The sequence below is a fragment of the Rutidosis leptorrhynchoides genome, chromosome 8, assembly GCF_046630445.1.
Source record: "Rutidosis leptorrhynchoides isolate AG116_Rl617_1_P2 chromosome 8, CSIRO_AGI_Rlap_v1, whole genome shotgun sequence".
NCBI classification, from domain to species: Eukaryota; Viridiplantae; Streptophyta; class Magnoliopsida; order Asterales; family Asteraceae; genus Rutidosis; species Rutidosis leptorrhynchoides.
In genome coordinates this window covers 196784716-196811813 of record NC_092340.1, presented here as the reverse complement: position 1 = coordinate 196811813, position 27098 = coordinate 196784716, and the positions used below count along the sequence as shown (strand labels likewise).

Below are 27098 nucleotides of genomic sequence, written 5' to 3'. Positions count from 1 at the left end.
TACGTATGATGCAAAATTGATTCCTAAAAAGTTCGCTCCTGGAGATAAAGTTCTACTCTTTAATTCCCGATTCAAGAAGTTCAAGGGAAAATTTAGATCAAGATGGAGTGGCCCATACAAAGTTATTCACACTTTTCCACATGGAGCCGTGGAATTGGAAGGACCCACTGGCAATTTCAAGGTCAACGGCCACCTTTTAAAGGCTTATCTAGAAGACCACAACAAGGAGGAGCACCTTTTATCCTTAGATCCATTCTGAAGATCTGGCAGGAAAAGTCGAGCTCTAACGACTTGATAAAAAAGCGCTCTTGGGAGGCACCCCTTGCTTATCCTTTTAATTTATTTTATTTTTAAATTATTTTCAGTCTACAAATATACTATTTCTGTGCACTAACCCTAAGAGCCATACTTGCGCTTAGTACTTACAAGTTTGTTGAATATATTCAGGCAAAATGCCAAGTTCAGGAGCTTCTTATTGTATTCCAGTTCACAGGAGAAGGACTCCCTGAGTTTACTCTTCAGGAAGCAGTGTAGATCAGTTCAGGCCATCTACATGACAGTTAGGTCCAAAATGTATGATCCTTGAGAGTGTTGAGGAGGACACTAGTACGGCACTACCAGCTCCTCCAGTGCGATGCTCCCGACATCTACCATCGAGACCAGCTGAGTTTCCAGAGTTACCAGAGACACGTGAGCCACAGACTGTGATTCGTTATGGAGCCACCTTGAACGATCCATATGTTACTTGGGTAGTACTTAGAGACTAACAGAGACTTTATTAAGCTTTCTGAGTGTACCTTCATTGTGAAGGAATGCCCAAGAGTACTCTGGGCCATTCATCATACAGGCTAGCACGCTGTGTCCCTCTGACACGACAAGCTACCCCCAGGAACTCCACTCCGGTCTCAGTTCGTTCAGTCGCCACAGCCACCGTTCCGACTCACGCTGCTCCCACTACGCCACATGTGCTAGCCATATCACCTCCCCCAGTCACGGAGACGGTCCCTATTCATGAGCCACCAGAGGGCTGCCACTTAGTGACAGTACCCATCTCAGTAGAGCCACCCATGGCTCAGGTTTTTGAGATTACCGGAAATATCCCCGAGGAAGAGCCATTCCCGAGCTTATCACATCTGGAGTTGTCATTGGACCTTTGTCTAGACACGCTTCTAAACCCCGCACTGGATGTAGGGCAACCATTAGAGTATTTTCTGACCCTTGAGGATGATGATGATCTCTTTGGATACTTCTCAGACACCGCTCAGCACATTGACCAGGATAGTATTCCGTAGACTACTTTACTTTATTTAATTTTTAATTTTATCTTTTTAAAGCATTGTATGAAAAAGTTATATATAGTGGAAATGCTGCCTTTCTCTTTTGTTCTTCATGCAGAATTTTATTAAGAGACTGGTTCTTTCCAGCATTAGGAGACCCTAACCGTAGAAAGCACAACCGTAGGGAAGTAATCTTTCCTCAAATCTCTTTCAATTATCACGAACTAAAATATCTAAGTTTGGGGTCATCCCTGCACCAAACTCAGAGATTCTAAAGGCACTGTCCTTAATTTATTAAATATTAAAAGATTCTATTTCAGAGAACATTAAGGACAATGTTCCTCTAAGTGTGGGGTACTGGGTAAAGGTTTAAGGACAAGTAACCGTGAAAACGCCAAAGTTTTGAAAAATTCTTTTGTCTAAAAGTAACTTGCAAGGAATATATAGGTAATTTCGAAAAAATTCTTACCTCATTTTACCCGAAAGATTCTATAAAAGTTGCTAGAAATCAGTTTTTGAAAGATTTACTAGAACGGAACGATTAAGCTAAAAACTCATGGTTTACGTCAAAAGATTTCTTTCGACAAAATATGTTAAAGGCTACGCATGACCAAGCACAACCCCTACTCCTAAAAAGTGAGGACTTTTGGACCCAAAGTATCTGTACGATCCATCAAATCTACAGTACCTTGTCAATTCAATTGATGAGCGTGCCGGTGTACGGTTCAATTTAGAATTTGGTTCTGACATTCGTTTCAAGGCCAATGGTTAGAAAGCGCCATACGTGGTGTAGGTGCGATACTCCTTCCAAAATCATTCTGAATAGAGAAGACAAAAAGCCATCCATTTTCGCTTCCACTCCACACAATTTAAACCCAACCAACTCACACAAAGAGTTGATGAATCAGAAATATTCACCCCAAATTCACTTCCAAAATACACTACCCATTCACCTTCATTCCCCTTCCATTTATCAAAAAGATCCAGAGATTTATGAAGAGATAGATCGATCAAAAATTCGCTTCAAAAGCACTTGTTGAAAAAAAAAATGATGATGAATGATAGAGCAAAGTCTCTAATAAAGGCAAGAAAATCCGAGAAGTTTCCAGAGAAGAAATTACCGGAAGAGTCGAGAAAATTCTAGACAAAGTCTTAGCAAAATCCTCATCCACCAAGGAAAACTCTTACGGAACTTAAGCCGTTCTCTATCCAATAAGGATACTCTGAAGAATCAAAATCTATCAATTCTCTCTGAAAATCAAAAGATCTGGATACCTTTCACCTATCCATAAAATTTCTAAACCCTATAACCTGTCTTCCTTTTGAAAGAATGCCTAGGAAGAAGATCAGTGCTGTTACTTAACCGATGGAGATATCGATGCTTTACCAAGACTATGATGAGAACTGTTACACAACTGGCTTCTGAGTGACAATACAACTAGAATAGGGCACCCTAAACACTTGAGTGATATGAGTGATCCGCTATTAAGAAGCCAGGTCATGTATACTCTACATCTGAGAGTTGGAAAGTACGCCTTTTTCACTATGGACGCGATTGAAACCTAGCGACTAAAACCATCGAAGTTCGAAACTTTTTCTAATACTTTCGAAAGATGTGACGACTTCTGATGAAGGCATATTAAAAGATCTGAGGATAGGTGAGGGAGAATCTATTAGAAAGATCCTTATATTCCCGCTATTTGCTTGAGGACAAGCAAAGCTAAGTATGAGGTATTTGATATCGGCCAAAAAGTTACGTTTTTACCCCCGATATTAGGCCCCAAAACCCATAAAGTTCCAAACTTTATCGCAAAAATAATCACTTTGTCAGTTGATTTTGTAGATTAAGTAATTACAAAGGTGATGCAAAAAGAATCAAGAAAAACGGAGCTAAAACGAAGAATATAGAGCGAAAATGGTGAAAGAGAAGAAAACGAGTTACGATCCAGGAAATCAGGCTGACCAGGCAAGCCAAACGGCCTGCCGAATGACCTGCCAAACGACCTACCAAATGGCTTGCCTAGCTCAGATATGGACTGCCAAACGGCCCAAGCAAACGGCCTGGCTTGGCAAACGGCCTGCCAGCCGTTTGCAGGCAAAAATCAAGTCTATTTAAAGGGCCTTCTCCATCCATTTCAACACACACTCAATTTACAAATCATTTTATATTTTCAATTTTTAGGTTAGTTTTTAGTAGTAGCTAGCTTAGCTTTTATTTTTCGGAGGATATCTCGGCGAGTCCCTGCGATCTCGGGCAGATTTCTTTGGCCTTTTCAGGTTTTTATCCGAAACGCTACTCTTTTGTATTAAACATGTATCCTTACCTTTTATGTTTAATAATGCGTTCCGATATTACCATGATAGCTTAAGTAATCTGTATGTTGCCATGATAGAAGTTTGGGTTAGCGTAATTATGTTAAATTAGTACGGTTATTGTTATTATGCTGAACTAGGAGGTCTGATAGATTTGTATGCTAGCATCTTAAGGATTGACCAACCTAGGTTGTGATCAGGACTTGTCCACCTATATGAACTTAGCTACTTCATAGGATTAAGACCCCTAGTTATAATGTATCTAAAGATTCTATGAACTCGGTATGGTCGGAGTTCCCGAGAGGCATTTAATGCGCTTTTAGGACACGGAACCTAGGAATTGAGACATGAATGACCTAATATACCTATTGACTGTTCCAAAGAGACCTCTTAGGAGCTGTTAAGATCTAGATAGTGCCCTGACTATATGATCCAAACCTATTGCATGTTCTTGTCTGATTGTTGCCCTATGATTAAGTCATACCAACTGTCTAGGTACCTGTTAGGTTTCTATCTTCTTTACTTTTAGTATATCAACTTTAATGCTATATAACATTTGTCTTGGTTTGATCTCATTAGTATGATGAAATGGTTGTTAGTTTCCATTTAAGATTTTGTCAACTTAACCCTGCGGACTCCTTCCGTTTGTGATCATTGTTCAATCAACACGGCACGTTGTTATTTAGTTAACCAAACTGATAACGAGGGTTAGGATTAGAACTCAATTCACTAATAAATTTAGTGCTTTACTAAGGGTAACCTCTGAGGTATTGTCACGTTTCAATTATACAACCACGTGACATACTTTTCACTGCTCAACGAGAACTCTGAGAGTTTAGAGATAAGTAGGTCTGTGTAATTGGCTCATCCAACCAGATCTACACCATTTCAATCATAAGCTTTAATATATCAACATAATTACCTTTTCCTAACCCAAACTGATATCTTGGTCAACATTTCCTTGATCTGCACACTTCGGACATCCTCCCACTTTATTTACTTTTCCGCAATTAGGATTTTAGCTTAAACCAACTACTATCTTTTATCCAGGTAATTTAAATAAAAGACAATTATTCACTTGATCTTCAATTCGTCAAACCATTCAAAAGCACGACCCTAGGTTAACTTACACCTTCTACATTAGGAAGTTAAAAGTAAATTTAGGCCCCGCAAAATATAAATTAAATGACAACTTCTCTGTACTATACCAAATTTGACGCCCTGCGACCTAAAGACGTCGCACGAATAAAACCGTCTGTTTTGGCTATTTCAATGGTGATGATCGAATTTTCAGAGCAAAATGAGTATTGAGTGCAAAGTGAACACTGTGTTTGTCACTCCTCTATTTATACTCTCGTGCTCAACCGTACGGTTGAGCACACAATTCACCTTCCAACCGTGCGCTTCATAGTCACTCGTGTGATTGACCTAGAAGACTATGGACAAATCTAGAACATGGTCACCCGTACGTTTAACCTCAAACATGTGGTAATTCGTACAGTTCACACTTCAAACGTGTGAATGAGCCACTTTGGCAATTTCAAATTTTCACAAACTTAGGATTTCGACTCATTTATCAATCTTAGAGTTAACTAGCACCTTCAATTTGAGTCATAAATCACTAATCCATCATGAAATGATCATTAACACTTAGGAAATCCAAACATCTTAACCAAAATGAGGTTATTACTCCAAACACTCTGTTTCACAAGAGTAACTCCTACAGTGTAATGTCATCTTAAGGTCACTAACACCTTAAATCATTAAAATCCTTCAACCAATCATAAGCTCTACAGACTTCTATCTTATAGATTTGGTGGCTAAAAATATCTTGATCTCAACAAGGTTCTTTCATATGTCATTGTGCTTTCAGTGTATAATCAGCAAATAAAGGAAAGATAAAATCTTTATAAATTTTCTGAGATATAATGTCATGCAACCAAAAATATGCAAAATAAAGACATTCTATCATAAAATGCAATAACATACAGAACCAAAATCTTTTTGTTGTTTTATCTTTTTCAATGCAAACTATTTAACAAACAGATAAACAAAACATACAAATCCACATTCTTTTTGTGAGCAAGATGATTAACACTTTTAAAATGGATCAGAATTGACATATTGAATCAACTTCTGTTGTTCATTCCCAATTGTCCAGTCCATGTCTATTATCATGCAATTACTGATATCAATCCTCATTAAACATGAACATATTAATTCAGGACACTTCGACAATCATGTTGGCATTATTTACTTGAACACTATAGGGCAGTGATTTTTGAGGTCACGCTAAGTTCATTAATCCTTGATTCTTTCATCACTTATGATTGTGCGTTTTTATTAGGTTGTCAATTCATTACATGTAACTTTCCATTATCTCTATCCATGTACTTCAATCAAATTGAACAGGAAAATTCTCAGACATTTTGAATAACCCTGTCAGCCTTTGGCTTCTACCAATGTGTTGACAATCTTCAATCTAGTTGGCTCGGTTGATCTCAGAATATATTGGATTATCCGAATAGGCGCTTTATTTACTGCGGAGATTGGTCTACAGTTAAAGTAGACTTGCCTGATGACTAGTTATCACACGAAATAAATATCAAGACCCTTAACTTCTTTATGTTCAGGTTGTCATGGAAAATGGAATCAAAAGTTAAACTTTCACTTATATGTTATTTATAGTATATCTAGGTAAGTATCTTTTCAACTTACAGTCTTAATGGGTATAACTCTAAATCGCATACGACAACAATCTTGATAGTTAAGTGTGAACGTCGTGATTTAACAATCCAAGCTGCGCGGGGGTGTCACACTAAGAATGATTTTATGAGCACATCATGAATCAGCATTCTTCATACTTTTAGGACTTTGCCATCTTGATACGCCAATTATTATTGACATTGATTTTCTTTTGATATTTTACTTTTTCAGCATATCATTGTCTTTTGATATATTGATTTTGAATGCCATCATGAATGGATTTTCCATTTTTATGTATGAAATCATGTTTCTTTGTTGTGTGCTCAGATCACTCGAAGGTTTTCTCCCTTAAATGCTTGAACGGTCCGCAATAAAGAATCATACTTTTCAATTTTAAGCGAGAAGGAATACCTACTTCAACATACACTAATTTTCTCTGTATTTTCAGGGTTTTGTTTCGATTATTAAGTCTTAGGTGCATGACAACGTTGTATACACCAGCCAAACAGATAATCCTCAACCCCTTAATTGATCTATTGAATGTCCCAATCATAGCTGTGAGGCTGAATTGGTAGAGCAACGTTTGAATATTGCTTGGGGATATTCAACACCAACTTTCTCTAACGATTATCAATTATGATAGGGGATACCCTCAACCGACTATTAAGTTCCTCAACAATTATCATTAGATACAGTTTCGGAGATAATTAGGTGATTACCTTCAAACGCTACAGATCGTCCATGACTTCTGAATCTTAGATGATCATTGTTCTTATTATGATTGTCTAATGCCAAGAATTCATAAGTCACATCTATTTGTACATCAAACAACAGATAAACATAAACGTTCAAATCATTCCTTACTAATCAAGTATATCAATTCTCAGTACAGTAATTTCTTCATCTCCAACATATTAACCAAAACAAGCTCATTTTCGGAATTTTCAACTTTTTAAGATTTTCTGATGAGGCATTTTACACTTTTTAGGTATTTTCTATTGTAACATATACTCCCCTAAAATACTAAAACATAAAATCTTTTTGTCTTTTAGCATTTTAACAAAAGAGACAGAAAATAGCTACAGACTAGCATGCAAACATTAAAGAAATCATGCAAGGATATGCAGACAGAAAGCAAAAATATGCAGTACAGATAAATGTAAACTAATATCTCTATGTCATGCATCCTACATGCAAAGTCTAAAAGCTTGATTAAACCTCACAAACGACATCTGAAATTACTTTGTCTCGATCAACAATGCCATTCATCTCTAATAGTAGCAAGAACCTAGGTTTATTAAAAGCCTTAATGAAAAAGTTAGCCTTCTGGTCCTTAGTACCTATTCTCTTAACCTCAATTATCTTTTTCTCATGGAAATCCCTAAGAAAGTGATACTTAACACCTATGTGTTTAGTTTTAGAATGTTGGATAGGATTCTTAGTAATTGCAATAGCAGCAGTATTATCAATATTGATATTGCTCCATTTAGATATGTTTATTACGCAATATCGACCTCATTTTATTTAGTTTTGATGATCGTTGGGGCTTAAAAGTTGTTTTTCTGCGCTAAAGTGTCGACTCAAGGCAAAATGCCTAACTTGGTGTAAAATTGACCAAGAAATGCTCAAAAAGTGAAAAGAAAATGACAAGTGCAGGAAACAGCTACAAAAGCGCCCAACAGCGTCGCACCTCAACTAAAAGCGGCACAATCACCCACGTTTTGTCTCCATTTCTTCTCAGTGAGCAGAAGCGCCGTTCTTCAAGACCAAAAGTGCCACTCCTATCAGGCTAAAAGCGACGCACCATAAGTAAAAGCGCCGTTGCAGATTGAAGCAAAAAGCACCGCTTCTGAAGGAGAAGCGGCGCTCCTGACGCTGTTTCAACCCAATTTCTCACCACTATTAATAGAAAGTGATAGGTCATTTTCAAGAGAGCTGCAGTTTTACTCCGAATTTCACATACAAAACCCTAATTTCATCATTCATTAGAGTTCTAAGGTGATTTGGAGGAAGCAAGCTCAAGTTTCATCTTCATTATTGCTAGATCTTTTTATTGCTATCATTTTTGGGTTGTAATCTTCACTTTACTTTTACATATTTTATATCAATTAGTTGTAATCTTCACTTTATATTCATCTACTTTGAATCTTTGCTTGTAATCTTTGTTTATCTTCATTTATCTTTAAATCTTAGCTTGTAATCACTCAAGATGATGTTTATTGATGCTTTTATGGTTATTGCTAGTGTAATCTTTGCTATGAGTAGCTAAATCACTTGTGTTTGCTTATCTATGAATCTTTAATGCATAAGATGTGCCCTTAATCTATTGAATGAGGTTGTTTTGAATGAAAATACATGAGCTAGTGTTATTGAGTTAGCCATGAGGTCCATTGCTATGTTTGTTATTGGTTTTACTTTGATTTTACATAGGTTGAGTAGCTCTCTAAGTGATTTGAGAAGTGAATCAATTTGTGCTTCAACACCTTTTGTGATCTAGACAACTAGAATAGGAATTTCAAGTGATTATGTTTCTAGGCTAAGTTGGTTTTCAATTGACCTTTGTTCATCATAATGATGTTTGACTATCTTAGGTGACTTTGATGGTTAAAGGGTTTTAAGTGATTTTAACCCGGGCATAATCTTAATAATCAACTCATACATTGCTTGATCTTGTGATACTAAGCTTATATGAATTTGCAAGGTAAAATTGGATTAAGAACATTTACTAGTTCAAACAACTTAAGTGATAACAATTTAGGTAAAAAAGGGCCATCTAAGCATAAAGAGGATTAGATAAGTGAACACTCTCTATCATATTAACTTATTCTCATTTCTTAATTACTTGCTATTTATTGCTAGTTAAGTTTTAGTTTGTTTATTGCAAAGTTTAGTTGTTAGTTGAGATCTCTCGCAAAACCCCCCAATCAAACAAACCTCCTAGGATAACTATTAGTTTCAAATACATAAACTTACACCGCTCTCACGAGATGAACTTGATAAGAATACTTACATTAAGTGCCATAATAACCGGGTTTTAAGTGCTCGATATATTGTGCGTGCTTTTTGTAATATTTGCATCTTGTATAAATTCAAAGAGTTATGTTTGGTATATCCATGCCCTATCACACTTTCTTGGCGCCGATGCCGGCGACTGGTTATCTAAGTTAAGTTGTGTATTTGGTTCAAGCTTTTAGTTATTCGATCCTTTTGTAAGGATTCGTCCTTACAAAAGTTACTTTTATTGTCTTTTTATTTATTATTTTGTATTGGATAATCACTTGTGTTTGTGTTGTCTTTGAAGGTTAGGTCTTTTGGTGTATGAGAAGAAGATCCCAAAAGGATCAAGATTTCACACAACCATTTTCCGATCCTGAAAAACACGTTCACGGGGTTTATAAGCGTAGAGAAGAACGGGATTTAAGGAAGAATTTTGAGGTTTTGCCATTTTGTTTGATAGAAATGGACGAAGAAGAAGAGGGTAATCCTCCACCGGTGGTTAATGAAGTAGTTGCAAACGATCAAAATGACACTCTGGTGTGGAATGTTAGAATGGTGGCACAAACGGTTGTGCCTCCGGCTATCACAAAACCACCAATTGAAGCGGATAATTGGAAGATCAAGGGTAACTTTTTCACAATGTTCAAGGATAGACTCTTTCGCGGTTTAATAGATGAAAACCATTTTGATCACATTCAATACTTTAACGATATTTGTGACATCTACAAGAACATAGATGTCACCGAAGACGCTTTTAAGCTAAGAGCATTCCCCTTCACGCTTGATGGAGAAGCTAAAGCTTGGTTAAGGAACTTGCCATCGGATTCTATTAGGTCTTTTCAAGATTTAAATGAGGCATTTATCAATCAATTTTTCCCACCTTCAAAGGTGGAACGTTTGATAATGGAAATTAATGGGTTCACGCAAAGGGGTGATGAGTCTTTGTATGATGCGTGTGTGCGTTTCAAGAAGTTATTAAGAGCTTGCCCACCGCATCATCTAAATAAGAAGGAGTCCATCAATACGTTCTACCGGGGTACCAATTTTCCAAGTAAGCAATATCATGATTCATCTTCGGGTGGAGTGTTTATGTACAACTCACCCAATGCGGCTGAAAAGTTTCTAGAAGACATCTCGGTTAATACATATGAATGGGCACCTTCACCAAGAGAATTGACGAGGAAGAATGTAGCTCAAGTGGAGAGTGAAGATGGGCAAGTTACCTTGGCAAGCTTGAATAATCAATTTCAATTATATGGAATAGAGTTGAAGAAGATACAACAAACGATCGTGGCGATGCAAGTCGGTTGTCAAAGGTGTGAAGGACCACACCTCACTAAAAATTGTCCCCAAGTTAATCAATGTAATCACATTGACTTGGACGACATTCCTATTAATTCGGATGCTCTCGTGCACTTTGTGAGTAACCAAAACTTTCAAAGAGGAGGAACTTCTACCCATGGCAACAATTCTTTCCAATCAAACAATAGCTACTACAACCCTAACAAAAAACAAGTGTCATTTAACACTCAAACCAACACACCTCCCGGATTCTCAAACCAAAACCGAAACCAAGGCTATAACTCCAACTACAACAAAAACCGACAAAACAACTTCCAATCCCACAACCAACAAAATTACTACAATCAATCTTACAACAACCATTCCAACCCAAATTACCAAGGAAATCAAAGTTACCAAAACCAAGGTTATAGTCAACCGTAAAATAACCAAGGTTACATTCAACAAAACCAACAAAGTCAACAAAATAACCAACCTTCCCAACCTTCTAAAGGAATAGAAGAGCTTATGCAAACTTATATCAAGAAGGCGGAATCCACCGAAGCGTTATTGATAAAGGAAAATGAGTTCCTGAAGCAACAAATTCGACACAACAAAGCCTCATTCCAAAACCTTGAGAGCACCATTGGGAGACTTTCAAGTCAAGTTGCCGAAAGACCTCAAGGAACTTTACCATCCAACACCCAAGTTAACCCAAGCACCAACTACAATAACAACCGTAACAACCAACAAAACCAAAACAACAACAACACCACTAGAGTTATTCCAATAAACAGCAACACTACCAGTCAAAACCCCAACCAAGTAAGTTCATCAAATCCTAACAACAACTATGCTCAAGTGAATTCAATTTCTTCAATGGAAGAGGAGGATCGAATCGAATCCCCTCAAGTTTTTGCATTTGATCTTGATGAGGGAGAGTTTGATTTAGACGAAGCTTTGGATATGGATACAATGGACTTCGGAGTGTTTAAGTCCTCGGATATTCGAAAGAAGCAGAGTTTATTCCATATCAAATAAAAATTGTTATGATGATGGAAGCTACCGAGTTGATATGCAAAGATCTAGAGGTTGAGTTGAAGAGGGTTGAATTGGGTGACTTGGAGAAGGAAGTAAGGGTAGAAAGCATCTTGGATAAAAAAGAACGAAGCAAGGAAGTTGAGGAATCTACTATATCAATCGAAGGAAACAAAGAGACACCGGTCTCACAACCTCAACCATTGCCTCCTACACATCCAAAGGATGTGGATTGTAAGTTGACCCAAGTTGAAAATAATAATGTTTATGTTAAACTCCCCTTGGCGGAAGTGCTTGAAAACATGCCCAATTATGGGAAATTCTTGAAAACACTTATGGCCAAGAAGGGAGAGGTTAAACAAGCATCCACCACTTTCTTACTTAAGGGGTGTGATGGAATTTTGAGAAAACAAAACTAACCAACTAAAATGGGTGATCCCGGACCTTTCCTAATACCATGCAAAGTAAACGGTTCGGAACCATTTATGTCATTATCCGAATTGGGGGCTAGCATAAACTTCATGCCCTTATCCATTTATATAAAACTCGTACTAGGAGACCTTTCACCTACCAAAATGGGAGTGAAATTAATTGACCAAACAATTAACCCTAGCGTGGGGATCGCTGAGGACCTAGTTGTTAAGGTAGGGGACATGGAATTTCCAACCAATTTTGTAATTTTTGATATAAAGGAAGACCCGGTTGTACCCCTAGTGTTGGGAAGGCCATTTTTGGCAACCGCAGGTTCTTTCTTTGACTTTAGAACCGGGAAGTTGACCCTTAAAGACAAAGGAAAATGTGCAAGCATTAAGAGAAAAATGGTTAATTTACCACCAAAACCTTCAATCACACAACAAGTTGTTGCTAGTGTGCAATGTACTACAAGCCTAAAACGAGTTGGTTCACCAACTAGATGTGGTGGTGGTTTGACCCGAAAAGTCCCAAGTAAGCTTAATCATAAAAATGATATTCTTGATAAGTCAATGAGAAAGTTATATGGCTAAATTCATCATGTCTCATCCCAAAAGGATGAGAAGGTGAGAAAATGTTTAGTATCAAACTTGTCAAAACATGAAAAATGCAAACTTTTGGAGTTAATCAAGGAGACCAAGGCGATTAATGATTGGGTAATGTTGCTAATGAATAAAAGTGGTCAAGGTAATGGTTCCCTTAGTTCAAGGGGAGGGGAGGTCTACCACCCCGGTGTTAGCTAAAACCCAAGTGGAAATTGAGTCGGGTGATAGACTCGTTAAACAATTTCCACAACCTTGTTTATACTTTTCTTTAATTGCATTGCATGTAGGATTGTATGATATTCTCTTTATTTAGTTATTTTTGTATCTAGTTAACTTTTCTACACTTTGTTAAATTGAAAAATCTAAAAATAGTTTGTTAATTGGTTAAACTGCGCTTAAAAATGAGAAAAACTGCAATCAGGTGCAAAAGCGGCGCTTTTGTTGAAGCAGCAGCGCTTTTTACTTGACAAGAGCGATGCTCTTGTTTCAAGAGTAACGTTTTAACCTGTGTTTTGGAACCAATTTTGATCAGTAGCCAAGAATGACGCTTTTGTATCTCGAAGCGATGCTTTTGGGTGTCTACGAGCGACGCTTTTTCTCTAAAAGCGCCGCTTCTGCTCTCGCCAAGAGCGGCGCACCTGGGTTAAAAGCGGCACTTTTTGGTCTGGTACTTAAACAATTCTGCACGAACCAAACCTCACTTTTACACACCCACTCCACTTTTCTCTCTAATAGCGGCGCATCCATAACCCTAATCACCATAAATCGACCCATAACTTCAAATTACATCAATTTTCTTGCAAATCTTCATCATATAACATGGGAAAACTAAGAATCTATCATTTTAATTCGTTCTTTAACATGATTTGGGTGATTTTTACAATTTTTCTCTTTATGCTTAATTAGTAGATTATGCTTGTATTATGATGTTAATGTTCAATTTGTTGATGAATTTAGACTACATTGTTGTTGATTAACATGTTTTGCATGCTTAGTTACACAGATTTCAACTTTGAAATAGGGTTCATCCAATTTGGGAGTTTTTGATTTCGAGCCAAATTAGAGTGTTAAGTATTATTGTTGATGCTTAATTGTTAGTCTACCATGGTTATCTTGCTTTGAATCCATCTTTCATGCTTGTATGATTTGAAATTAAAAATTAGGGTTCATAAGCTAGGGTTTTGACTTGGTTTGACTAATTTGAGTATGTGATTAGTGATAACGTGCTTGTTTGCGGTATATTAATGTCATAACATTTAAAGTTGATATGATTTGATGAATACTCTTGTCTTAGTCGAATTTTGAACTAATTAGGCTTTGACTAGGGTTGACTTTTTGCAACTGATTCATGTTGACCATGTTTAACCAAGAGGAGCTTGATAGTTGAATATATTACATGTTTAGCTTATGATACTACATATTGTTAGACAATTTATTGCATGAGTTAAATGTGCAACCTTTTGTAAGAGTTTGAAATTTCACTAAGTTATTGGTCTCGTTTGATTTCACTTATTGCCATGTCTAAATGCAATTTGTTTCATTCATGTTTGATATACACGTACATGCTTTACATGATGAAACCAATTGTGAATTTTTGCAATCAACTTGGAAATTATGATTGGAATTTGAAAGTAAATTCTTGTTTGATAACTTTTATCTCTCCACAATGTTTTTATTTATTGTCTTGCTGTGCAGACTAATGATCCAACAAGGTCACTTGGTTCACAGGGTGGCTCAGGTAGTGGGAAACGTCAGAAAAGTATCGGTGTTAAGGGCAGGGGTAAACGCCCAGTTCAGGAGACTGAGGATGAGGAAATGCTACAAGTCCTCGAGGATACCCAAAGGCTTTCCACAGGCCCTTGGCTACAACAAATTTTGCTTAACCCACTTTTTAGGGATGGCTTGGAGATTAGGCTCAAGAAGACTTTCTATCCTGGGAAAACCATTAATTGGTCCCTTTTGGATGAGGGCAGTTTTACAAATGAGATTGAGAGTCTTTTCGATCTCCATATGGGAATTTATCAATCAACCCCTGGGTCCTAATATTTAGGTATAATGAGCCCATTTACGCCGTCCCAACCCTAGAGTTCACCTCCACCTTGATAGTAAACTTTAAGGTAGCAACCATCACTGACTCGGATTACATGACCTTTTAATTGGGTGGGAAAGAAAGAAAGATGAGCATGCTTCAATTTATCAGAGCCCTAGGAATATATACCGAATTTAGAGATATCGATTCCCTTTGGGATTACCTTTTGAATTGCCACATTCCGGTCATCGACCCCCGAAATTTTAATTACCCTATGGCTTGGCATGAAATTAGTGATGGAGTTTTTGGCTCGGGTAAAACTGTAGCCAACACCCTTAAAACCCATGACCTTCGGACAATAGCTCGTTTCATTGCAAATACGGTCAACTACCATTACCACAGCAATGAGAAAATATCTTATCTAGACATTTTGCTTACTCACCAAATTGCCAATAGGACACATATCCATGTTCCCCATGTGATTGCTGACTATCTTTTTGACAAGAGTGGAACAAAAGGTAAAAATGGTACTGTGGGTGGTGTGTTGGTTACAAGGATTGCAAAGTATTTGAGGGTCGATCTCTCGAGGTTCACGGTCAGTGAAATGGCTACATTTGGGTATGTGGATTTTAAGGGAGGTCGAATTCTAAAGAGGGACATGAACAAAAACATGCGAAAGTGGTTTGATTATGGAAGAGCAGAGGAAGAAGCAGAGGAAAGGGCTAGACGTGAAAGTAGTAGAGCTCGAGGTCAAGAGAGTAGTGTTCCGAGCGAGTATGACCCAACTTGGATAGCAAACCAATTCAACTAAATCAACATCAACCAAGAAAACCAAGCATACGAGGCGAGTTACAACTTCTCGGGGCTTCCCTCAGTCTCACAATGGAAAGTCCATTGTAATCAACTAAGCCATGCGGACCTGAATACTCAACAACCTTTTGCTCCTACATATGACCTATATGATCAACAACACCCTGGATCCAATCTTTCATTGATTATGACCCGAATGAAGGGTATAGGAGAGTTGAGGAGTTTGCTTACTTTGAAAGTTTAAAGAATCAACAACCACAAGATCCAAACCATCAGACTATGCCACCGAACTATTACGACTACCCGAATTCGGACCAATCTAGAAGCTCTTACTCCGGAGGGTACAGTTGGTGGTAATTTTTATGGTTGTGCTCTCACTCTCTTTACTCTTGCTTTGGTTAAAACATTTGGTGTTTGTTTGTGAAACTTTTTAATTTGAATCGTTCGCATGTAATAATTATGGGTGGATGGTTTGGGAAGTAGTTTAAACAATTACTCGGTGATCATGATGCGTTTGAAAATAATTTAATTTGTGTCGTAAATGTTGGTATTTGTATCCGGAGGGCATGTGTTTCCTGGATAAAAAATTTGAATTTGATCATGGCATGTAATAACTCAACACTTTTTAGGATCGTGATGTTTCTATCTATGGTTGTTTGTGTGTTTGATGTCGCTTTGATATGTTGGTTGATTCTTAGAATTATGCATGTGTGATATTGGTTATTATTATCGTTATATTGTGATTGTTTGTGAAGCGTCGAGATTATCTTTTGCATGTGATGTTGATGAAGTAGGTTGTTTGGTTGAGTGTATCATTATGACGATAGATGTTGATATAACTTGGTTGATATCTTTGAATCGTTGTGGCTTTATTGTGGGCGCTCATACTCACCCGCGTATGGCCACGCACATTCTTGTACCTTGTGAGCATACTTCAATTGTAGGGAATGCCATATGCACTTGGCTCCTTCTTTTGGCTCAACAAGTGGTGCAACAACATGCAAGAAATTCTTTGGTAAATAAGTTTCTCGAATGGTTACAACAAAGATCAATTGATCTACTCCGGTTTTTTATTTTCTCTTCTCTTCTCTATTCTAATTCAAAATGTCCCTCAATTTTTTTGAAAATTTTTCGTTTAATACAATGAGGGCGTTGCATCAAACTAAATGCAGGGGGAGAGTAAATCTCTGGTCATTTTGAACTTTCGGGTTAAACTTATCACATATTCTCTATAAAGATTAAAACTTGCATTGTTGATCAATTTTTGGAACAAGTTTTTAACCATTGCATTAACTTACATCATAAACACATAAAATGGTTAAAACTTGTGAAAATTTTCGAACTTTTTGGGAAAAGTAAAGTCTTTTTCTCTTTGTGCTTCAAAATTTGGGAAGTAAAGTCTTCCCTTGTGTTGGCAATTGCAATACCAAGTGAAAGTAAAGTCTTTCACTTTTCATGTGATTTTGTGCTCCAAATGATAAACTCAAAGACAAATCAAAACTTGTGCTTGAAAGTTAAAGTCTTTCATGCACATTGCTTCAAAAAACCAAGTGTTTAAAGCTTCGTGCTTTAACACTTCAGGATGATTCATGTCCATCCACTTTGGTAGGGAGTAAAGTCTCCAGAATTTCGTACTACTTGGTGTGGGACACTTCCTAATCCACACCATTTTATATTAACATTGGTTGTCTCATCATTTCAAGATGGTTCAACCGATGTATCATACCGAGGGAAGAGGAGCCACCGAGCTTCAACGTATGCTATCTTCTTGATGAAGAGTAATGGCTTCGTGCTAGTGCTGCTAGACAACATAACCCATAGCCAAAAGCTATGGCACCCCGTTGATCTTTCAACTAACGGAAGGGTAGTAACTACTTCCTACCTTTTCTTAAAATAAGCATAAAAGCTTGTTATGTGGGAAGTAGAACAACAAACACTTAAAAGTAAAGTCTTCCATGTATTCTCGGGTATCAAACTTGAAAGTAAAGTCTTTCAAGTCAAGTTTTTGTTCCAAGCTTGGGAGTAAGTCTCCCAAGTTAAGTTTGTCTCACTTGGGGAGTAAAGTCTCCCTAGCCGGGTGTTAAAGGTTTCATCTTTATCACTCCTGAGTGGCTCACACCCACTCGTCAAGGAATTCAAATTCCGCCCAAAAATTTGAAATTGATGGATCTCTTATCTTAGCCACGTGGGGCCCTAATTCCACGAACCTCCGTCAATGCTTTCGCCCTACTATGAGAGAAACCATAGAGTTGTGATAGAAAGCTTGATGAGTGCCGGTAGACCCGAGCCCCGGTTGACCAATAAAGATATGGGTACCCAGTCCCTAGCTTTGGCGCACCCATCTTAACCCTAAACATGGAATTGACGAAAAATAGGTGTTTTGGGGGCATGGAGGTGGAAGAGGGATAGCCATCACAGGGTTGACTAAAGGATCATACTTTTTGGGGCATATGCTTACTACACGAAGGAATTCTTGGCGAACGGTAATTTTGACGATTTTCATGACCCATTCTCAATTTGGGTACATTTTGTGAGCTTTATGGTGATTTGAGCTTTTTGCCTATATTTTGAGTCACCTTGTTTGTATTGTGGTGAATTTGATTATATTGCGAATAACATTGTTATTTGATTTGATTGATGGCTATCCCGCGAATCCTAAACAATTGGTCAAGGTCAATGAGGTCAAAGTTTTGATTGTGAAAAGTCTTAGGCTTGATGATTTGGTGTTTGATGGCCTCTTAGGTGATGTAGTTAACTTTGACCGGGGAATGATTGTTTCGGGTAGACCTAGGTTTGAATTGTAGTTGATTTGGTGGTGATTGAAGATTTTGGAAGCGTTGATTTATGTTCATGCCACTAGTAGAAGAAGTAGAGTAGAAGAATGCTTGGTCCTCGACAATTTTAAAAGGGTTATGGAGTTCATTATAGCCAACAAAGTGCTCATTCTCAAAAGGTATAAATTGTTGCCTAATCATTGCCCTTTGGCTTTAATCATTAAATGTTAATCTTCTTCAAGCCTTGTTCTATTGATTTGCTTGCTTGAGGACAAGAAAGGTTCAAATGTAGGGGGTTTGATATTGCTCCATTTAGATATATTTATTACGCAATATCGACCTCATTTTATTCGGTTTTGATGATCGTTGGGGCTTAAAAGTTGTTTTGCTACGCCAAAGTGTCGACTCAAGGAAAAATGCCTAACTTGGTGTAAAATTGACCAACAAATGCTCAAAAAGTGCAAAAAAATCACAAGTGCAGGAAACAGCTCCGAAAGCGCCGCTGCAGACAAAGGAGCGTCGCTCCTCACAGCCCAACAACGCCGCACCTCAACTAAAAGCGGCGCAATCACCCACATTTTGTCTCCATTTCTTCTTAGTGAGCAGAAGCGCTGTTCTTCAAGACCAAAAGCGCCACTCCTATCAGGCTAAAAGCGACGCACCAGAAGTAAAAGCACCGTTCCAAATTGAAGCCAAAAGCGGCGCTCCAGAAGGAGAAGCGGCGCCCCTGGCACTGTTTTAGCCCAATTTCTCACCACTATTAATAGAAAGTGATAGGTCATTTTCAAGAGAGTTGCAGTTTTACTCCGAATTTCACACACAAAACCCTAATTTCATCATCCATTAGAGTTCTAAGGTGATTTGGAGGAAGCAAGCTCAAGTTTCATCTTCATTATTGCTAGATCTTTCTATTGTTATTATTTTTGGGTTGTAATCGTCACTTTACTTTTACATATTTTGCATCAATTAGTTGTAATCTTCACTTTATCTTCATCTAGTTTGAATCTTTGCTTGTAATCTTTGTTTATCTTCATTTATCTTTGAATCTTAGCTTGTAATCACTCAAGATGATGTTTATTGATGCTTTTATGATTATTGCTAGTGTAATCTTTGCTATGAGTAGCCAAATCACTTGTGTTTGCTTATCTATGAATCTTTAATGCATGAGATGTGCCCTTAATCTATTGAATGAGGTTGTTTTGAATGAAAATACAAAAGCTAGTGTTATTGAGTTAGCCATGAGGTCCATTGCTATGTTTGTTATTGGTTTTACTTTGATTACATAGGTTGAGTAGCTCTCTAAGTGATTTGAGAAGTGAATCAATTTGTGCTTCAACACCTTTGGTGATCTAGACAACTAGAATAGGAATTTTAAGTGATTGTGTTTCTAGGCTAAGTTGGTTTTCAATTGACCTTTGTTCATCGTAGTGGTGTTTGACTATCTTAGGTGACTTTGATGGTTAAAGGGTTTTGAGTGATTTTAACCCGGACATAATCTCAATAATCAACTCATACATTGCTTGATCTTGTGATACTAAGCTTATGTGAATTTGCAAGGTAAAATTGGATTAAGAACATGTAGTAGTTCAAACAACTTAAGTGATAATAATTTGGGTAAAACAAGGGCCATCTAAGCATAAAGAGGATTAGATAATTGAACACTCTCTATCATATTGATTTATTCTCATTTCTTAATTACTTGCTATTTGTTGCTAGTTAAGTTTTAGTTTGTTTATTGCAAAGTTTAGTTGTTAGTTGAAATCTCTCGCAAAACCCCCTCAATCAAACAAACCTCCTAGGATAACTATTAGTTTCAAATACATAAACATACACCTCTCTCACAGGATGAACTTGATAAGAATACTTACATTAAGTGCCATAATAACTGGGTTTTAAGTGCTCGATAGATTGTGCGTGCTTTTTGTAATATTTGCATCTTATATAAATTCAAAGAGTTATGTTTGGTATATCCACGCCCTATCACACTTTCTTGGCACCGCTGCCGGGGAGTGGTTATCTAAGTTAAGTTGTGTATTTGGTTCAAGCTTTTAGTTATTCGATCCTTTTGTAAGGATTCGTCCTTACAAAAGTTACTTTTATTGTCTTTTTATTTATTATTTTGTATTGGATAATCACTTGTGTTTGTGTTGTCTTTGAAGGTTAGGTCTTTTGGTGTATGAGAAGAAGATCCCAAAAGGATCAAGATTTCACACAACCATTTTCCGATCCTGAAAAACACGTACACGGGGTTTATAAGCATAGAGAAGAATGGGGTTTATAAGCGTAGAGAAGAACGGGATTTAAGGAAGAATTTTGAGGTTTTGCCATTTTGTTTGATAGAAATGGACTAAGAAGAAGACGGTAATCCTCCACCGGTGGTTAATGAAGTAGTTGCAAACGATCAAAATGACACTCTGGTGTGGAATGTTAGAATGGTGGCACAAACGGTTGTGCCTCCGGCTATCACAAAACCACCAATTGAAGCGGATAATTGGAAGATCGAGGGTAACTTTTTCACAATGTTCAAGGATAGACTCTTTCGCGGGTTAATAGATGAAAACCATTTTGATCACATTCAATACTTTAACGATATTTGTGACATCTACAACAACAAAGATGTCACCGAAGACACTTTTAAGCTAAGGGCATTCCCCTTCACGCTTGATGGAGAAGCTAAAGCTTGGTTAAGGAACTTACCATCGGATTCTATTTAAATGAGGCATTTATCAATCACTTTTTCCCACCTTCAAAGGTGGAACATTTGAGAATGGAAATTAATGGGTTCACGCAAAGGGGAGATGAGTCTTTGTATGATGCGTGGGTGCGTTTCAAGTAGTTATTAAGAGCATGCCCACCGCATGGTCTAAACAAGAAGGAGTACATCAATACGTTCTACCGGGGTATCAATTTTCCAACTAAGCAATATCTTGATTCATCTTCGGGTGGAGTGTTTTTGTACAACTCACCCAATGCGGCCGAAAAGTTACTAGAAGACATCTCGGTTAATAAATATGAATGAGCACCTTCACCAAGAGAATTGACGAGGAAGAATGTAGCTCAAGTGGAGAGTGAAGATGGGCAAGATCAAACTTGTCTTCGTTTGAATACCAGATGCCGAGATTTAGAGAATGTAACAGATAACGCAGAATTCTTTTGACAGCAGTAAGATGAACTGTATTTGGATTAACTTGATAACGTGCACACAGACATGTTGCGAATATAATATCCGGCCTAGATGCAGTGAGATACATAAGCGATCAGATGATTGCTCGATAATATGTAGGATCAACAGGCTCCTCTTCACAGTCTAACGAAATACCGTGATTCATAGCTAGTGGGGTCAACGCAGAACGTTCTTGAGTCATACCAAAATGTTTAAGTATATCATTCACATACTTTGCTTGGTGAAGAAAAATTCCATCATCAGTCTGTTCGACTTGCAAACCAAGAAAATAGTGTAAGAGACCCAGTTTTCTCATTTCGAATTCGTCCTTCATAACCTGCTCAAACTCTTCAACGAGTTTCTTCTTAGTAGAACCAAAAATAATGTCGTCTACATAAATCTGGACTAAGATAATATCGTCATCTTTAACTTTCGTGAACAGAGTACAATCTACCGTGCCCATTTGATAACCTCTTTCGATCAAATAACTTGACAAACGTCCATACCAAGCTTTCGGGGCTTGATGTAAACCATATAGGGCTCTTTGTAAATGGTAAACTTTGTCAGGATGAAGATGATCTTCAAAACTCGGTGGTTAACTGACATATAGTCTTTCATTAAGCTTGCCATAAAGAAATGCACTCTTGACATCCATTTGATACACTTTGAACTTCATAAATGAAGCGAAAGTCAAGAAAATGCAAATAGCTTCCAATCTGGCAACAGGAGCAAAAACTTCATCATAATCGAATACAGGATCTTGCTGATAACCTTTAGCAACTAATCTTGCTTTGTTACGGATAACATTGCCATCTTCGTCAAATTTGCACTTCCAAACCCATCTTAAATCAATGACTTTAGCTCCATGCGGCTTAGTAACTAGCTTCCAAATATCCAAACGATTGAATTGCTGAATCTCTTCTTGCATGGCCATGACCCAATCAACATGCTTCAAAGCTTCTTTTGTTGTATTTGGTTCAATTCTTGAAATATGACATGAGTACTCGTAGTATGCAGCAGCAGCTGTCATATGAGTATCAACTTGACCATCAAACTGAACTTTTCTTCTTGTTCTAACACATGTATTTAAATCTCAAAATATATTCTCTCTAGGATGAGCAGTTGTAGTTCTGGGAACTGGTTGTGCGGGAACAGGTATCTCATGATGTAGATTCGTGGTATCTCCAATATCTTCAGGATTGTCGAAACTTTCACTTGAAATATCAGATTTGCAGGTATCGTACACTGGATCAACATCTTGATCTGAATCTTGTACTGGCTCAGTGACAGTTGGTAATGGAGTTGGAGCTAGAGTAGGTGTAGACACTTCTGGTTCATTCTGTAAATCAAACAACATTTGTAACTCTACTTCATTCTCTGTCTGATCTGGAGCGAGATTGAATGTGTCAATCCGCTCATCATAGTTATAAATTCAAGGATAACTCTTAGGAGCACTCATTGTTTGATTCCTTTGGACTTCAACTTTAGACCATTCTTCAACACATCTCGTTTCATTGTTGAAAACTCGCTTCTTAGGAGAATTGTATCCAATAAATACTCTAGTAACCACTTTAGAATCAAACTTACTTCCTGGTTTTCTTTTCCAGATGGTACACGGTGCACCAAATGGTTCTAGATGATTCAGATATGGTTTTCTCCGATGCATTAACTCATAGCAAGTTTTACCCAGTCGCTTAACAGTCAGAACTCGATTCATAGTGTAACAAGCATTTGCAACAGCTTCACCCCAAAAATGAACAGGTAACGATGAATCTGCCAGCATTGTTCTAGCTGTCTTGATCAATACCCTATTCTTTCTTTCAGTAACACCATTCATCTGAGGAGCGTATGCAGAACTGAACTGCATATTGATACCTTTTTCAATACAGTAACCTGCAGGATACTGATTCTTGAATTCTGTACCGTTGTCGCAACGAATCTTTCTCACTTTGAGATTAAAACCTGTCTCTAATCAATTGATTAGCACTTTCAAATTCTCAAAAGTATCAGACTTCTCTTTTAAAAACATTATCCAAGAAAATCTTGAATAATCATCGGTTACAACCAGACAATACTTACTTCCATCAATGCTTTCAAAACAAATTGGACTGAAAAGATCCATATATAATAATTCAAGTGGTGCAGAGATTCGATTGTACTTTACCAGCTTATGAGCTTTCTTGCTCTGCTTACCCTTCTTACACGGAACATATGTTCCTGGAAACTGAAAAAGATCGAAGATCAACAACTTCTACAAGATTATTGTGAACAAGGTGATTCATTTTCCGAAAACTTAAATGACCCATGCGTTTATGCCATGTAAAAGAATCTTGTTCAGTCGCTTTAGAAACAAAAGCTTGATGATGTTCAGCAATTGAAGTAGCAACATTCATATCTAGCATGTATAAATCAGCCTATCTAGGAGCCTTCATCAAAATCATTTCTGGAGGAATCACAAACTCTGGTTTCAAAATGTAGCTGAATTCATCATCAAACGCTACCTTGAATGATTTTTCACAGATTTGTGAAACCGACAACAAATTGTTTGCAAGCTCTTGACAATAGTTCACTTTATCGAAACTAACTTTCTCATTCTTCAATAAACCTTGAGCTGAAATGTGACCTCCTTTATCTCCAGCAAATGCAACATAACCTCCCTTAATTGGGTGTACATCCGAAAGAAGAGATAGTTGTCTAATCATATGTCTCGAAGCGCCACTATCTACTATCCAGGTGTTATTTGCAGGTACCCTGGTTCCATGCATATCACATTAAGAAAATTAATTGATAATGAGAACCCACGCCCGGACGGCAGTAGGTTGTCCATTAACACCCATAGCTTGAAATTCAATCCATTTCCCGTTTGAGTTAGGTGGAATCTCATCATTAGAAACCATAAACTAAGCTAGTTTAGAAGAAGCATTACTGCTCTTCTGGTAATTCACATTCTACTCATCTTTAAAGCGATTAACTCGTGGTCTGTTACGGGAAAAGTATTTTTAACGACTAGCTTTTTGCGAAGGTGATCATGCCTTTGGTTCATAGGCTCTACATTGATCACTTGACTCGGCAACTCTTGCCTCAGTATCCTTTTTAGGAACTTTAATCTTCACAGGAGAAATTGTCCTATTGAAGTTCTTTCTCTTATAGTCTCCGTAGACAACATTTGTCGTATATCTTTTAGTACGAACTTCATCATGAACAGGTGAACCTATTCTATGAGCATAAGATGATCTGTGATCATCATATGTAAAGTCAATCCTCTGTCTGGGTGATCTATACCTTCTAGGACAATTAGCAGTAATGTGTCCAAACACACCACAACTAGAACATTGATGAAATTCTCTATGTCCTCTAAATTGGTATTGATTATTAAAATTTGAAGAAGAGGGGTCTTGTGCTCTTACAAACACAGGAGAATCATTTGTTCTCTCTCTAGGAACAGGTTTAGGTGTAACAGGTGGAACCACTCTATTAATAAACTTTGGATTTCTCAGAATTCGAATTGGTTCATCAAGTGTTATCACCCTTCTTTTCTCAGAATTATCTCCTAGACCAGTTTTCTTATCGTCTTCATGATCTAAAGAACCTTCAGTGGAATCATTAGAAGTTTTATTCTCAGTTGAGCTACACTTCTTGTTCTTTTCAACATAATCCTCATAACTAGGTATAATATAGTCTTCTGGTCATCCATCAACTATATTCGCGTTAACAAATTTGTTCTGAAAAGGTGGAGCTACGATCTTATATCCAATAGCCTTGCCCTTGGTGTCATTTAATTCCACCATTAACGCATTCCATTGTGACGCACTTGCTCAACATTTCATTTTAATTGAAATCGCTTCTAAATCAGCTTTAACACAATCATTTTCTTTTTCAGTTCATTAATTGTGTCAACACGTTTAATTAAAGCTTGATTTATGTCAAAGTTATAGCATTTAAGATCGTGAATCTGTTTTTTATAAACTTTGATCTATTCTTTCAACTCGTTTTCAACTTTAGTGGTCACAAGGTTTGCTTGATATTTATCTCGCATCTCCTCATAGGACTTGGTTAAATTATCTATTGTTGTTTTAAATTCAGCACATTTAACACATTCAATGGGTGTATCAAAAGATGGTTCAGAAGATACCCGTTGAGCGCTATTTGATGAAGACATCGTAGCCATAAATGCAAAGTAGTTTTTCTTCTTCCCATCTTCATACTCATCTTCTGATTCTGACGAGTCTGTAAGAAACTCTGATGTATCAGCATCTTTATCCAAATGAATCTGGTAAAGTCTATCCCAGATATCCGTAGCTCTTGCCAAACCATAAACTTTTTCAAGATCACTTCCTAATAAGCACATTTGTTAGTAAGTCTACTGCTTACTTGTTCAATGCTTCAAAATCAGTTTGATCCACTCCAGTATGATCAACTTTATCTTCAACCTCTGAATCTGACTTCTTGTCTGATTCATCATCTTCTGAATTTACACCCTCAAGATCTGAACCTTCACCCATAAGAACTAACATTCAACTCTACGGCAATCATTCTACCCCATTCGTCTAGTTCCTTATCGGCATCAACCAATGTTTCTTCACTTTGATTAGCTTCTAGACTATCTTCAAACACTGAGGTATCACCATATCTATTCTTTCAACTGTTGAAGTAGTAGTCCTCTGACGATGTTGGTGAAACACTTCCAGATTCAGGTGTACGAGGAACTGAATCACGTGCCTTATTAAATTTATCTTTAGCTTGTATCTGAACTTTCTCTTTTCGAATAGTTCGTGACAATTCTTCAGCTCTTTCAGCACGAGCAGTCATCTTCTCAAATAAACTTCTATCAGTGACATAGTCTTCTTCTATTTCAGTGATCTTTGCCATGTTAGCTTTAGGTTGTTGATCATCTACATTCAATCTGATAGACCAGTCATCATCGTTGTGACGACCCGGAAATTTCCGACCAAATTTAAACTAAATTCCATATGATCTCAACACGATAAGCAAAGTCTATAATGTTGAAGTACAAAGTGTTTCTTGAACTATTTTTATGATTCGGTTAACCTTTGACTATGTCCGACGATTCACGAACACTTGTTGTAAATAAAGATGTAAAGATGTATATATAAAAAAATATAAGTACATATATAATATTCTTAATTAATAAAGTATAAATATTATATGGAGATATAATTATTAAATGATACTTAAGTAATAATAAGTAATATTATATATATTGTAATATGTATAAAAGGAATAGATATTAGATATTTAATATATGTTAGCATATAACATTAATAATTAGAATTAAATTACAAGTTTGAATATAATTAATTAATATTATTAAACAATACTTTCATTATAAATGGTAATGTTAATATTTGCACTATTAATATTAAATAAATATATAAATTTGTAAAATTTATATGTACAAGTACTATTAATAGTATTAATATGATTATCATTATTATTTCTATTATTATTAATATTATTAGTTCTTTATTATTATTTTTAAGTTAATATTTAATGTTTGTATTATAAATGATATTAAGTTTCCTTATATATTTATTGTACATATACATGTATAGTCGATATATATATAATTATAAAAAAAGATATATATAAATACAAAAATATATATAAATATCAGTTATTTAAATAAAAATGTATAAACAGATATAAATAGATATATATAAAATCAATTATACA

General features: G+C 36.8%; 1 protein-coding gene across 1 annotated transcript; it reads left to right on the top strand.

Moving 5' to 3' along the window:
* The first annotated feature begins 12040 nt into the window (after positions 1-12040).
* On the top strand, positions 12041-12616 carry LOC139863995 (uncharacterized). Its single transcript, XM_071852589.1, has one exon. The coding sequence runs from the start codon at positions 12041-12043 to the stop codon at positions 12614-12616; it is 576 nt and encodes a 191-aa protein (XP_071708690.1).
* Positions 12617-27098: the final 14482 nt, after the last annotated feature.

Coding starts and splice junctions, on each gene's coding strand:
- LOC139863995 (XM_071852589.1), top strand. CDS start 12,041: ATGGGTGATCCCGGACCTTTCCTAATACCATGCAAAGTAAACGGTTCG.